Below are 16,110 nucleotides of genomic sequence, written 5' to 3'. Positions count from 1 at the left end.
GGAATGAAACCCACTAGCTTTTTAGGGAGGTTTAAAGTCTATCCCTATTCATTAAAAATTGGAAATGGCCTGAAACAAGGCCAGAGATCCTATGGAATCTCTAAGTAATAAAATAATAATGTAATAACATTGCTTCCTCCCAAGGACACCCTGCAGAACCCAACAGTGAAAGACTTCTTGAATAGTCAGCTTGATGAGGAAGGTATTACTGTAGAAACTGTGCTGAACTTCCTGTATAAGGGTCCTCAAGAGAATCAGGCTGATGATGTGGCCAACTTTGACTGGAGGGATGTATTTAACATCACTGATCGCACCCTACGCCTGGCTAGTAGATATCTGGAGGTAAGGCATCTCATTTTCCCCATTGATGAACCAGGAATTCTCACAGTTCCCAAACAGAGATGGATCCTGTTCTCTAATAGCTTATGCACACTTGAAACAGTTCCCTTTTTACGTCTCCTACCTCCTGATGGCTCCCTGACTCCACCCTGGCTGCTCCTCCTCCCTTGTAGCCTATACCGTAGTTGTGCTTGTCCTCAGCCCTCTCTTGTCTGCCATAGCTTCGGTCATCATTGGCCTCAAGTTCTGAGGTCCCACTGCTTTGTAGAAACTCTCACCCCCAGGTTCTACAGGCACATCAGACTCAATATATCCCAAAACAGATTTTCCTCCCGTAAAATCTGTCCTCCTCTAGCATTTCCTACCCTGATCCCTGTCCTCAGCATTATTCCTTTTTTTTTTCTTACAATAGGAATGATTTTCATTTTTTTCCTTCTATAATTAATTAGTTTATTTTTTAAAATTTACATCCAAGGTAGTTAACATATAGCATAATAATGATTTCAGGAGTAGAATTTAGTGACTCATCACTTACATGTAACACCCAGTGCTTCTCCCAACAAGTGCTTTCCTTTAGGCCCCTCGCCCATTTAGCCCATCCCCCCACCCAACACCCCTCCAGCAACCCTCAGTTTGTTCTCTGTATTTAAAAGTCTCTTATGGTTTGTCCCCTTCACTGTTTTTATCTTATTTTTGCTTCCCTTCCCTTATATTCATCTGTTTTGTATCTTAAATTCCACATATGATTGAAGTCGTATGATATTTGTCTTTCTGTGACTAATTTCACTTAGCATAATACACTCTAGTTCCATCCATGTTGTTGCAAATGGCAAGATTTCATTCTTTTTAATCACTGAGTAATACTCCATTGTATATATATACACCACATCTTCTTTATCCATTCATCCATCAATGGACATTTGGGCTCTTTTCATACTTTGGTTATTGTCAATAGTGCTGCTATAAACATTGGGGTTCATGTGCCCTTCGAAACAGCACTCCTATATTCTTTGGGTAAATACCTAGTACTGCAATTGCTGGGTTGTAAGGTATTTCTATTTTTAATTTTTTGAGGAACCTCCATACTGTTTTCCGGAGTGGCCGCACCAGTTTGCATTCCCACCAGCAGTGCAAGAGGGTTCCTCTTTTCTCCGCATCTTTGCCAACCTCTGTCATTGCCTGAGTTGTTAAGTGTAGCCATTCTGACAGGTGTGAGGTGGTATCTCATTGTGGTTTTGATCTGTATTTCTCTTGATGATGAGTGATATTGAGCATCTTTTCATGTGTCTGTTAGCCATATGGATGTCTTCTTGGAGCTCAGCACTGTTCCTAATTCTCAAGCCAGAGATTTTAGGGTCATCCTTTTTACCTTCTTCACATTTGACCCAACAGCTATTATTTACTGGGTGTTTCTTTGTGCCAAGCACTGTGCTACGTGCTTTTATACATATTAGCTCATTTAGTCCTCACAAGAGCTCCACAAAGTGTGCACTGTAATCATTCTTATTTTACAGATGCAGAAGCTGAGGCTTAAAGAGGCTAAATAAGATCTCCTCCTGTAACTGTTATGTATAGCAGATAAGATCCAGATCTGGGTGTGTCTGAATTCAGAGGCTGCCCTACTGACCCATCTACTGCCTCTGTCATGTCCAGTCACCGAGGATAATTGCACACCCAATTCTAACACATGATGCTTTTTCCCATACCACCAAGAAATTCTTCAACACCAGCTGGATGTCCTGCATTTCAACTCAATTCTGACACTGCCTGGAGTTAGCATCAGATCCCACAGGTTAAGGGCTCAGTCCCATGACACTGGCCCCCACCCCTACTTCAGACACCACCCTCACTTCTGCCCACAAGTTTAGATCACAGGTTCCCATGAATCCTTCTTGGATTCAGTTAATTTGTTAGAGCAGCCCACAGAATTCAGAAACATTTTACTCATTAGATCACTGGTTTATTATAAAAGGATATAACTCAGGAACAGCCAAGTGGAAGAGATACATAGGGCAAGGGAAAGGGTGTGGAGCTTAAGTGTCCTCTCTGGGCACACCATTCTCTCCAAATCTCCACATGTTCACCAGTTCAGAAGCTCACCAAACCCCATCCTTTTAAGTTTTTATGGAGGTTTTATTACTTAGGCATGATTGATTAAACCATGGCCATTAGTGATTGAACTCAGTTTCCAGCCCACTTCTCTCCCTCCCCTCCTACCCTCTGATCACATGATTGGCTCCACTGGAAACCAGTCCTCATCCTTAGGTGAGGTATAAAAGTCACCTTATGAACATAACAAAACACACCTTAATGGTGCTCTTCACTTAGGAAATTCTAAGGGGTTTAGGAGCTCTGTACCAGAAACAGACAAAGACCAAATACATATATCTTATTATATGTCATGGCATCACACTGAGCTTTATCTATCTCCTAAATATCTCTCAACTTCACCTCTTGCTTTTTAGGCTCTGAGTTCTGGAGGCATTATCATCTCTCTACCAGCCTGTTCCAGTAGCTTCTTCCCTGGGTTCCAGGGTCCAGTCTCTGTTGGATCAGGCATTTCTCCAGAGTTACATCCCAAACACACATCTGCCGGCATCACTCTCATGCTTAAAATCTCACTGACTCAGTCCCCAGAGAACAGAAATCCCTTCCACACCTGCCACAGCCCAACTTCCCAGTCATTGCTTGCTCACACATCTTCTGCTCTTCTCCACTGGCCTTTTTGCCACCCTCAGACATACGCTGAATACTCAGGATTTACTGTGTGCAAATGCTGCCATTTATTAGAGCTTTTTTGCCTAAACAGAAAAAGATAATTTTTTGGACATAACCTGGAAGTTCAGGGGCTCTAGGGATTGAATGAAGCCATGGGATCCTTATGTCTTTCCATCTCACATTGTGCTTGCCTCTGCTCAGCTTTAATCTCAGCTCGGCCCTCTCCATTTGGTGGTGCATCAGCTGCTCACAGCCCTCAGTGATTTTCTTCACCCCCAAAATTCTGCAAAAACAGGGAGTGGCTTTCCTATACCATAAGCATACTCCTGGATAGTTCTCTGATTGGCCTGGCTCTACCTATCCCTGAGTCTCTTGGGGGATTGTGTACTATGTTGGGGAGGTCTGGGTCATATGTCCACCATGGAGTAAGGAAAGCAGAGTTAGCTTAATCTGAGTCTTAGGGACTGAGCAGGATTACTGAAAAGTGGAGGAGGCTGTTTCCTCCAAAAGAAGAAACATAAGGCAGAAAAGCCTGAAGTGACTTTTCCTTCCCCATCTGTTGAGCTTCCATTCAGTCATTCTTTGAGAGTCAGCTCTCAGATGTCCCTTCTGCTTCAACATAAATTTTAGCCATTCAGTCCTCTGAGCTTCCTCTACCACCTGTATCCCCATCCCTGGCCATGTCACTACCATCCACCTGCTGTGGTTATAACACAGGCAGGACTCTGGCGGGGGGGGGGCGGGCAGAGATGGAAGAGAAGAGCTCTATTCCTTTATTCTTGCAGAATGGAGTTCATTGGTTCTCACAGTGTTTTTGTTAGGTACATCAGTAGTAAAGAATACTTCTTTTGTTTGACTTGACATTTGCATGGTGACACAGAGGTCTTAAAGGATTATTTTTTCCATGTAGCTTATGCTTAATGTAGCACCAGGCAACCCAACAGGTACTTAATATATACCAACTGTTTAGATGGACAAGAATTCAGTTTCTAGAACCATATTGCTTGGGTTCTAATCTCTGTTACTTGTGCCTCAGTTTCTGAATCTGTAAAATGGGGGTATTAACAGTACTTACCTAATAGGCTTGATATGAGAATTAACTGAGTTAATTCATGCAAAACACTTGGAACAATTCCTGGAATATAGTAAGCACTTTAATACTAACTTTTTAACAATATACAAACCAACCAAAAATAAGGCTTAGGAAGAAGACTGGTATTAGTGAAATCAGACCCAGCCGCTGAGCTGTTCCTGGTGCCCTTGTAGGGATTTTTGAAGGAGCTGATCACATCCTGTCTCAGCCACCAAGACTTCCAAGAGCCTTGCAGTCCCATTAACCAAGCTAAGTGCTCCTAAGCAAAGGCCATAGTGGCCACAGGCCAGTGGCCTCCCCCAAGTGTTCCTAAGAGTGGTTTTGGTGGAGTCACAAGCCCAGCAGGTGATTATGATGAGGTGTCTGGTCTTCCTGCTGTTGCAGAGGTAGGAGAGAGACGGAAAGCAAGGGGGCGATGAACTGAAAGGGGAAATGTGCAGTGAGGAAGAAACCAATCATTGCAATGGGTCCTGGGATTTTCTGCTTTTGTTCTTGTGCTTCGGGAAGTCTGGAAGAGACTTGGAGAGCCTCCATCTCCCATCCTGATGACTGCTTAAGAGCAGATGGGGATGAGACCTCCTCCCCAGTGGCTCTAAGAGTCTCTTCAGGACAGGAGAGCAAGTATGTTTCTTTACAGGCTGTTTAAGACTCAAATGAAGCTCTCCTTTTCAGGAATATGACTTGCACTAAAGAGGTTTAAGAACTTCCTCTTGGGCCACGCTTGTTGTCTACTTCCCTGCGTGTTCCAAGAAAGAAAAAAATCATTTCAGGACTATTAAGCAAAAACAGCCTTTTAAGTGAAAATTATGTTGATCTAGGTCAGTGTGGTACTCAGATGTGATACTGAACAATAACACAAGCTGTCAGAACTAGGAGTAAAGACCTTTAAGCCTTTTGTCTTTATAGGAAAAGGGAATGATTTCATTGGTTTTCTCTTCAACTGATAGAAAAGCTAAATCTGCTTCCTTTCTACTTGGAATGAGGCTTTAGTTACTGGAAATTCCATTAAGTAGCCTGGAGAGTTCTCATTCCTCTGGAGCCGCCTTGCCGGGTCACTTATATGCAATTTTAGGCTACTGCTTGTAGAAACTTCTCAGCTGTCCAGTGAGGACAAATGGGCCTGAGTCTCTGCTTCTTATGAGCTAAGTCACTGTGAGAAATTCACTTTACCTGCTAAGGCTCGATTGGTTTATATGTAAAATCCAGATAACACAACAGACTTCAAAGAGTTGATGCCAGGACAAAATGAGAGAAGTGTGCAGAGCAGTCTGTACGTTCATGCCATTGATAGTTTGGCATGTGTATAAATTCTCAACCTTGGGTTCTGGCTGTTAGGTGGGGGTGGTAATGCCCTCCTTTCCAGGCGGCTGTGAGGGTGAATGGGAGAGGGCTGGATGCTTAGTAGAGACGTTCCGTGCATGGCAACTCTTCCCCTGAACCACCAGGGGAAGTCTTTCCCTGAACCAGACCAGGTAAAGTCTTTCTCAGATTGAAAAACTTTGTGTAAACTTTAATGAGACACTATGAAGCTACTATTTACATTAACCTTAGTGAAATGGCTTAGAATCAAGACAGCCAGATCATTCCTGAAGGCCCAGAAGGATGGCTCTGCCCTGGGCTCCATTTTGTAACTTCTGTGGACAGTGGTCCAGTGGCTCTAGAACTTCTCCTGTCCTCAGCGTACCTGCTCAACAAGACGCTTCTAAAATCTCATTCATTCCATAATCCTCTGATCCCCTGCCCTTAGCAGGGAAAAAGAAAGAAATGAACAAAAGGCAGACTTCCTAGTGAGAACGTGGGCAATGGGCTAGGGAAAGGGGTGAGGGTAGTGTTTGGGGAGCCTCACATCTCAAACATGGAGAGATTCATTTCTGCAGGCCTTCTGATCACCGTCTTCCTCACATTTAAGGAGACTGAAGGCAAATGAGTCTTCACATAGGTAAATCTCTTAAACTGGTATATGTATACTTTATGGTCATAATTTATGTGTGTTTTACATATATTTTTTTCTTGAGAAAAACACAATGGAAAAATTAACAAATTATTCCTCTGATTACTCTTTAGTTAAAACAAACATACATACCCCTCCCCTTTGATTTCTTTGTTTAGTGAAAGATTAGGCCTGGCACAAATGGGATACTGTTTAGAGTTCACAGTGTATTTAATTTACATAGTATATTTGAATTTCAGGTCTTGAATTTCGCATCAGGAAGCTGAATTCAGCCAAATTTCAATATGAAAATACCTCCAATGAAGGCATAAAATTGTATTTGAACCAGTCAAAGCTACCTTTCCCTAAGTCTTGAGAAAACATGCACTCATTAACTGGTTTTGCCTCAGATGTCATCACAGTCAGTATATGTGTATAGCTAATATTTGTTTTCTTCATGGTGATTATCTTGCTGATAAATTAGCCATAGTGGGATTTTCTGGACTGCTTTTCCTCTGTACCTTGCATGCTCCTGGCCACATGCCACCACCACCCAACCAGAATGTGCTCAGGGAGTATAGTTTTCAGGCTAGCCTAAGAAAAAAAAGGATTAGAAAGATAAAGCCACTGATCACATAATATCTTTAGAGTCAGATATATAGATATTTGTGGAATATCTCTCCTACTGCTTTCTTCTGTTGATGCTTTGGCTCTAGATATGCACTGGGAAGCTAGAGAGAAATCAGGGGAGACGTAGAAAGTGCAGAAGTCTATACCATCAGAGCAGTGCTATTTAGAGGGCCATGAACTAGATCATAAGCAGTGACCTTATTCTCTGCCTCTTCAATCTCTCAGAAGCGTAGAATGGGACTGAGGAAGGAGAACGCAGGTGAGGGGTGAGCTGGGGTCATGGGTGAAGGGAAGGGACTTGTATTTGAGGCACTTTTATATGCCATCTCATGTAAGCCTCCTAACTGCCTGCCAGTAGGCATGATTGTTTTCATTTTATATAATTAAAAATGGAGGCTCAAAGAAGTTGACTGACTTGCCTAACAGTGCAGCAGATAAGTGGGGGATCCAGAATTCAAGTCCAGACCTGTCTGGCTCTAATGAGGAAGTTCTTTCTTTTATACTATGAGGGGCACATTGGTGGGGGCTCAGTATGTATTGTCTGGATAAATTATATAATGAGTTGAATGAAGACAGCAATTATTTTGTAATACTCTGAATGATAGACATTATTTTGATTGGGACTTTTCTGCTTGGAAATAACTAGATTTAGAGTGGGAAACCAAAATGATTTTAGCTGATTTGGTCGTTCATATATTCGCATGCACTGAACTACCTACATCTGAATACAAATAATCCCTGACCCCTAATAGCTCACACTTTATTGGGAGAGATAAGAATGATATTAAATAACGCCATATTAATGGTCTCTCAGAGGACTCCTAGAACAATAATTCAGTCTGATGGAGTAGAAACAAATTGCACAAATCCAAATTCACATGTCACCTATCCTCCAAGAACTGTCAATTCTTCTCCAAATCATCTCTGAAATCCCTGCTTCCTCTCCTTCTCCACGTATGGCCTCTGTTCAGAGTCTGTATTATCTCTCCTAGCTGGTCCCTGGATCTCCATTCTCTTGATGCTTCTACTCAGCTCCCACACTGCCTCCAGTGAGGTCTTTGTAAAACCAATTTCACCATGACATTCCTGCTGAAAGCTCCTTAGTGACACTTGGTTGCTGTAAAGGTGAAGACATTCCCAGTCTAGCTCCTCCAGGAGTCTTCCGCATTGTATGAGATGGCATGCTGCCCCAGGCCTCCCACCTGGACAGCCAGACTCCTCCCCTCCTTCACCTGCTGGCTCCCCTTCAGGATTCAGCGCCTGTTTTTCAGGCCTTCCTCTACACATGCTATTCCTCCATCGTAGCCCTTGATAATTATTTGTTCATAAGCCTCCCCATCCCCATAGACCTGAGCCCCTTAAGGGATGAAACTCTGTCTTATTTATCTTTTGATTTCCCACTTTATCTTAGTGGAGCTGCAGTGACATGAAGTAAATGCCCATACATGCCAAATTAAGACTGAAAATACATATATGCTCGGTCTAAAAGATTGAACTTGCTGGCTAAGCAAGGCAGAAAGATACTTTCAGGCAACAGGAAGAGCATAATCACAGCGCAGAGGTGTGGCTGTATCATCAGGGGGGTAGGTGGGGGTAGGGAGGAGCAGCAGTGTCTGGAGATGAGACTGGAAAGGTCAGCTGGCCTGGCTTCTGAGAGCTTTTACTCTGTAGGTTACAGGATGCCATCTCCAGCACTTATTCACGGGTTCTGTGATTTGGGGCAACAATACTATTCCACCGCCTGAAAAATGAGGGTGATAACCTGAGCTGCAGTTTGGGAAGTGTTTACCAGAGTGGCTGAACTGGCTATTTGTAATCAGAATGTGCTCTGACTGGACAGTGCCTGACTCTGGTGGTTATGAAACACTTTGAATACAGTAACACTGACCTCCCGGAGTTGTTGGAATGATTAAACTTGAAAGCTTTGAGAGCTCCAGTCTTCTGCAATTATTATCCAGGTTATTATGTCTTTCCTTGGACCAATTAGATAGGAAGCATTATCTGGTGGCTTTGCCCAGTGTATATCTTTGTGCTCCAACTTGCCTTTTTTGTTTCATTATTTATTTGTTTTAGAAACAGACATTTTTTTTAGCAGCTGTGCATTTCCTGTCCCTTTGTCTTCCAGTCGTAGTGCATTTCCTCACTCTTTGTGGTAGAAGGTTTCAGATGTCTGTCCACAGTGCCCAGTGTGTTAGATAAAATTTATTGTAGTGCCTTTGGCCTCGCTGTCTCCCCATCCCAACCAACTTGAGCAGCCCAAAGCTATTTTATTTGGTGGCTTTTTCCACGTGGTGGGAAATGAATGTTAAGTGTTAGAGTCTAGAGCTGCCAGGAAAGTCATTCTGGGATGTTTGCCCACATCCATTGGCACTTTTCAAAAGGAACCCCAGGTGTCCACATTAACACCAGCAGGACCACCTCAGGCCTCCATTGGCATTCATCAGCTGCTTTGTTCTCAGCCTTAGTATGGAAGTTAAAGATGTAAGAGGCAGGACTACAGAGCCTACATCTCTAAGGGTGCAGCCTCTCCCTTATCCCTGGACACATCCTGGGTGTATTAGTCAGAATATGTCCGCGCAGGGTGCCATTCCCCTGTGATTATCAAGTTCAAACAAAAAGAGAGATTCTTTCTTTGCCTCCACTGGGCCACGCTTCCACTTGGTATATAATTTAATTCATCTATTACTTAATGTGTTTGAATTTAGCGTCTGGCAGGTCAGAGTTGAAGAAGGAAGCCTGCTGCTACTGCAGCTTCTCCTCCCAAGGTGGTGTTTGATTTAGCAGAGTAAACAAATGACTGCATTCTCTAGGGCTCTTGAGCACAGCTGCCTGCCGTGGAGAGAGCTTGGACCTCTTCCGCTAGGGTGAACTCTGCTTCCTGGGGAGTATCAGCAAAACAACCAACGAGGAAATGTAGGGCTTGTACGGACTTCAAGTGCTGGTCACCTTGCCACTGGGGTCTGGCTACAGCAGTTGGGAAATGAAGGGAACGAGGAAGCCTTTTCTCTTGTCCTACTGCCCTTGGCTGTCACAGGGCATTGTAATGGTTCTCTTTTCAGATTCTGAACTCTGGTTGCAAAATTTGCCTGGAATCATCAGCCTCTGAGGCCATAAGACACAGACTTTTTATTCACAGAAGATGTCCTTTGAATTTTTTTCCCATTAGCGATGCTATCTTTATGTTGAGACCCTTAAACTGGCCAATTCTTACCTACCTACAGTATTCTTCCCTAACGTTCATGACCATACAGTTTCTCTCTGTGCAGAATCAGATAGCTTTTCTAGATAGACTCCATGGCCTCAGCCTTGTTAGAGCCTACTATGCTTTCACTTATAAGCTAATCAGACCAGACCAAATATGCCAAAATCCGTGACCCTAGCTATGGGTTTAGTCATTCATCTTTGCCTCCCAAACACACTCATGCACACAGTCACATAAGTGTACATGTCCATTATCCGAGATTTTAACTTCAGGGACAAGAGCAAGTACCAACAGATAATGAGGCCACTTGCTCTGAGGCAGGTGACCTCCCCATGAGAATACAAGGGTACATCATGAGTCCTATCTCAGAGGATGACCCAGGAACTTCTGACTTATGTCCAAAACAGTTTCCACAATTACTGCGCCTTTACTTGAGGGAGATTTGGTGAGGATGACGTTCTGGATTATCTTCATAAGACCTTCCTCTGGGTAGAGTTGTCTGACTTTCACTGGATGGCCAATGAGCAGCTAGTGAACATTAGTGATTTAGGACACACCCCCACCCATATCCCCATTGCCCAGGAGGGACACAGGCTTTGGCTTCAGTCTATAGTATTGTTGGAACCAGATAAAATGCTGTAGATCAGCTTGGGATGGGTTGTGTTCCCAGCCATATTATTGAAAGAAAATAGCTGCCCTCCTTCCCGGACAGACAGCTGTCACAAATGAAGGGCAACTTGGCAGGGGCTTAAAAGCCGTTAGACTTTGTTGACTTTTAAAATATTTTGCAAAAACAGTAATAAAAGTGGTATTTATCAAATTCTCCTTATTTGTGAGACCATTTAGTGTCCTCCGTGGTTAAAATATAGGCTCATTCCATGTATGTCAATCATTTGCCAATAAAGTGGTTTAAAAAAAAAAATAGGCTCAACTCCAGAGCAATTTTGCCTCGTTATGCCTCATACATGAGCTTGGAATGATAATTGTAACTGACCTCATGACATGGTTGCAAGGATTCAAGGGTTAATATGAGTAAAGCCCTTGGGCCAGCTTGGGTATGTAGTAAGCCTTCAGTAAGCATCAGCTTTTATTCTTACCAGGAGGCACTGGCTGGCCCTTCCCAAACACTGTCATGTGACCCTTAAAACACACCTATGAGGGGTAGGGTGTATCTCAGTTTTGCCAATAGGGAAACACAGACCATACAATCAGAAAACAGCAGAATGGGGATGGCATTCAAGGCTGTTTGTCTCTTAAACACTATGCCATATCACTTTCCAAGATGGGGAAAATAGCTGTGAAAATGGGTCAGATGTTTCAGGATAGAAATGAGTGTTTGAGAACCTATTAAGTTTTGTTTTTCCACAGAGTATCAGGGTACCAATCTAGGGGGAGGCAGCAGGAAACATGACTGTGAATCAGCTGCCTGATAAAACAGCCAGGATGGAGCCCACGTCATTGTGGGTCTCAACAATGTCACTGAAAACATCAGCTGCTTATTCCAGTATGGATTTCCCTTTAAGACATGAAAGGAGAGTTCAAAGAGAATGAGCTAGATGGCTCAGAAAGTCACATTATTAAAATATATTTGTTTTTATTAGCTTTTTTGCTTCAGTGAGAGTTACACTCTCATTAACATTATACCAAAAACTCACTTTTCACTAATTACTCCTAGTTTATCCTCTGAATCCAGGGTGCACAGGGTTATGTTCAAAATACAGTAGTAAAGCTATATTTATTACAGCATTCAAGATGTCTAAATTTAAATCAATTCAATTCAGTAAACACTTACTGCGTCCTTTTCACGAGAAAACACTCTTCCAGAGACCACAGTGAACAAGAATGGCCCTTGACCTCTGATAACTTACTGTCTCTAGAGCTTTGATGACCAAAGCAATAACCTGTGGCAACATGTGGCTAAATTTTAATTAAAGAAAAAATTCAGTGCCTCAGATGCGCTAGACATTTTCAAGTGCTCAATAGCTTTTTTTGGTTACTGGCCACCATATTGGATAGGGCAGATATAGAACATTTCCACCATGTGGCAAGTTCTGCTGTACAGTGCTGCTCTGCTGGACAGGGGCAAGAGATCCTCCTGTTTGGGAATTCTCTTGCCCTGACTTTGTAGAGTAAGTGTGGCTTACTCTTAGAGGAACGTGTGGAAACAGCACTACCCTTCAGGCTTGATGTTTGAAGACACGGATTCAGATTCTGCTCCTGACCTGTATTGATCTTGGGCAAGGCCCTTTGCCCTTCTGGTGCCAGTTTCCTCTTCAGTAAAGCAAGGACATCAGACCACAAAACCTCTATGACTCCTTCTGTCCAAATGCCCTGTGATACTGTGAGTGAATTTGTAGAATAGTCTGTGTGTCACAGTGTACCACAGCTAAACTATGATGAATTCCATCTCCCAAAATAATTTTTTCATCTTAGAAATTTAATTTCAAATTCACCTTGTCAGTACTAAAATTCTATATATGCAGACCTAAACTTGCTAAACTGATTTATTTATTAATTTATTTTATTGTTTTTTTTTTAAGATTTTTTTAAGTCATCTCTATACCCAACATGGGGCTCAAACTTATGACCCCAAGATCAAATAGTTGTATGCTCTACCAACTGAGCCAGCCAGATGCCAGCCAAACTGATTTTTTTTAATGAGATTATTTTATTACATTTTTATTGGACAGAGTCTCCCCAGAGGAAACTTAAATGTGTTTCTTTTTCTTTCCTTTTTTAATGTACTCTAGCAGTTTAGTTTTGATGCTTCCTTGCCCAAGCAGGTTGTCAGTTCTCTGTCCCCGTAGGGTGCTTTTAAGTACTGACCAGGGCTAGGAGTCACACCCTTGGTCTTAGACTGTGGTGAAAATCTATATTCCCCACCCCCCCCCCAAAAAAAAAAGGAAATCATAAAATACCAAACCCTGTGTTAGTTCCATCCAGAAAAAATAAACACATGTTTAGGACTTTCAGTGTCATGAGGTACTAAGTCCTTTAGTGCTATGCTGGGCAATGCCTGTTTGCAAAAGAATAGCTGGGTCAAGAAAATTTCCTATTTTTTTAATTCTGTGATATATGACTATACTTGTGGTTTTTTTTTTTTTTAACGTGTTACTTGTTTTTGAGAGAGAGTGCATAAGCAGGGGAGGGGCAGAGAGAGAGGGGAGCAGAGGATCTGAAGCAGGCTCCAGGCTCTGTGCTGACAGCAGTGAGCCCATGTGGGGCTCAAACTCACGAACCATGAGATCATGACCTGAGCCGAAGTTGGACGCTCAATTGACTGAGTCACCCAGGCACCCCACTTACTGGTATTTTAAAAAGAAATTCCACTTCCATTTAAGATAACTTAGTATGGTGTCACTTAAGCCTTGGCCCTCTATATTTTCTCATTACCTGTGTTCTCCTTTCCCATATCATCTGGAAAGCTAACAGTTTCTTTTGTTTCCTTTCTTTTTATCTAGAAGACTGAGAACATTACATGGGACCTGCTCCCAGGATGTGGAGCCTGAGGTGGGACAGCTTAGTTCAGAAGGCCCAAAGAGGGTGGGTTTGCAGTACTTTGTACTTTGTTGTTCCGATTCAGCTCCTTGGCCACAGTGAGGCTTCTGGTTGACCCTCTGAGGTTTCCTAAAGGAGACTTAGCAGTGAGGGGTTGGGTGAAGAGTTGGGCTTGCCTACTTCTTACCAGGTCAGCGGGAGCTCAGGTGTCTGATCAGTTCCTTTATGACCTGTCCACCATCCTTGCTTCTCTACTTCAGATTTTAGTTGTGGGATCAAGTGAGCTAGAGTTTGATACCTACTCCACCACTTTGGGGAAGTTACTCAACTTCTTGGAACCTAAGTTCCCTGGACTGCAAAGTGAGGATAAATAATAACTGTGCTCTCCTGCTTTACGAGACAGTTGGAAGCGCACAGTTGGGGCAGTGGACCAGGCTATATCCGAGGTTCCTGACATGAGGGGAGGAAGTCTGGGCCTCCTGGACAGTGGGGAGGGAATCCACGGCCAGCCACTTGCTAGCTGTGTGACCTCTGTCAGATCTCCTCCAGTTCTGTTTCTTCTTCAGTAAACTGAGGATTCCAGATAACTCACAGACTCTGTGTAAGTTTATGTGTTCCTTTAAGCCTCTGTCACAATTGCCTCCTAACCAGTCTTCCTGCTTCCCTTCTTGCCTCACCAGTGACTGAAACACAGTCGGACCCCACACATCATACCCTTGCTTAAAACTTTCCACTGGTTTCTTACGCATTTTTAGAGTTTGTCTTGAAGGCCTCTGGTTAGCATGGAAAGCTGCATGTCCTAGGAAACCCTTTGCTGGTTGGTCACACTGCAAGTGCAGTAGGGCAACTGATGTCCCCATCCACCTTCCTAGTGCTCACCTGTCACCACTCACCTCTGGTCACTGCCACTTGTCTGCACATTGGAAAGAGCATTCAGCACAATGCTGATGCCCTGGCCCTCCCTTTTGAGGGTCTGATGTCATTGTTTGGAGTGGTGTCTGAGAGTAGGTGTCTATGTAAAGCTCTCCAGTGGTTCTAAACACAGCCAAAGATGGAAACCACTGCTCTGTTCTTGTAGGTCTCCTGACACCCCACATGCTGTTCCCTATGCTGGAGCTGACCTTCCCCTTGATTTTTTCTCTTGGCTAATTCCTTATCCTCATCCTACTCAGGAGTTCCTTCCTCCAGGCAGCCCTCCTATACCCCTCCATGTAGACTTAGCTACTGATGGACTCTCAGACTACCCTGGGCTTCCTTTCATCAGAACCCAGTAATTCTGTATTATGGTTGGTATACTCCAACCCTCTCTTTATTAGGTCTAGAGCTTCAGAAGAAAGTTTATCTTTCCTCCTTGTATCCCTGGAGCCAGCAGGCTCTGGCACATTACAGGCTCTCGGTAAGTATTCGGTGAACAAATTAATCAAGACAAGGCCATTTGACCTCTCGTGAGTTATATTCTAAGAAACAAACATTGACACAATAACCCTAGTGTATTATAGGAAGAAGAAGTTAAGGAAAAATCAGATCCCAGTGTAGTCTAATACCTTAACAAATCTATAAAAGTGAACAAGCCCCGGTGTTCAAATTAAAAGAAATTCTTAGTGCTTTTTTGTGGGTAATGAGTTTTGTCTCTTCCGGGGGAGAAAAAAGACCTATTAGGAAATTCTCCCCCACCCACATTACCTGTCAAAACTGTAACTGGAAATGATTTTCCTGACTAAATCATTTTGGCTCTTTCTTTTATTTTCTTTCTTCCTCCTTGTTCTAATCCTTCAGCTGGCCATCATTGTGTGTTTGCAGAGATGCAGGAAAGTTCGCCACTAGGACTATTTCTCTCTCTCTTTAAAACTCTTTTATCGGCTTGCTTTCTGATCTTCAAAGCAGCCTGTATCCAATGTGACCCCACTCCCTTGCCTCCCCGTGCTGAGGAGTGAGAGCTGTGAGTATTTTTGTCATTTTAAAGGCTTGCATATTTGGACAGCCTTGGACAGCCGAGTAGTGCAGCCCTCACTAAATCTGGAGGGATGAGAGCAAGTCAGCGTTTGTAGGCCCTCTTTACCCACAAATCTAGACACAGTGAAAAATTGACACCAGACCTCACAGTTAAGCAGACAGTAAGTTCATAGATCTCCTTGCGTTTGACCCATCCCTTGGGGCAGCAGCCCTTACCCTCTGCCCTTTTTTGCAGTTGAGACTTTTCTGTTGGTGTTCTTCAAATGCTCTCAACTTTTGTGATTACCTGCAGTGCTTGATCCTGGATAAGTTTGAAAGCTATGATGATGAAATTCAGCTCACTCAACGAGCCCTGTCTCTGCTGGAGGAAAACAGGTTCTGGGCTGGTGTCGTGTTCCCTGACATGTATCCCTGGACCAGTGCCCTGCCACCCCACGTGAAGTACAAGATCCGGATGGACATAGATGTGGTGGAGAAAACCAATAAGATCAAGGACAGGTGATATTTCAGGCAACCTTGAAGGCCCTACATATCCGCAGGAATGTAAGGGCAAGGAGCATCTCCTCCTAGGGACAGGAGGGTTACTTGGAAAGGCACAGAAACACTTTGGCACCAGAGAACTAAGCTAACTAACTAGTTGGCCCTGTTAGTTGGTGGGACCAGGAGAGCTCAGTTACCCTGTCATCACCAACACCCCCCACCCACCCCGCCAACTCAGCACTTGTCCCCAGCTGGCCTTTGTGCAAT

At 43.4% G+C, this 16,110-nt stretch overlaps 1 protein-coding gene across 3 annotated transcripts in view; it reads left to right on the top strand.

Moving 5' to 3' along the window:
• The window catches only part of ABCA4 (ATP binding cassette subfamily A member 4), a 132,124-nt gene that overhangs the window by 41,380 nt on the left and 74,634 nt on the right, over nucleotides 1-16,110 (top strand). For all 3 annotated transcript variants that reach the window (XM_045478342.1, XM_045478341.1, XM_045478343.1), the window contains 2 exons: nucleotides 145-342; nucleotides 15,656-15,861. In XM_045478342.1, coding sequence (XP_045334298.1) covers nucleotides 145-342; nucleotides 15,656-15,861 — 404 coding nt within the window. The remainder of the gene's footprint in view (nucleotides 1-144; nucleotides 343-15,655; nucleotides 15,862-16,110) is intronic.

This window comes from Leopardus geoffroyi, chromosome C1 (assembly GCF_018350155.1).
Source record: "Leopardus geoffroyi isolate Oge1 chromosome C1, O.geoffroyi_Oge1_pat1.0, whole genome shotgun sequence".
Lineage (NCBI taxonomy): Eukaryota > Metazoa > Chordata > Mammalia > Carnivora > Felidae > Leopardus > Leopardus geoffroyi.
Note: the sequence above shows the minus strand (reverse complement) of the source record. Positions and strands in the feature narration are given on the sequence as shown.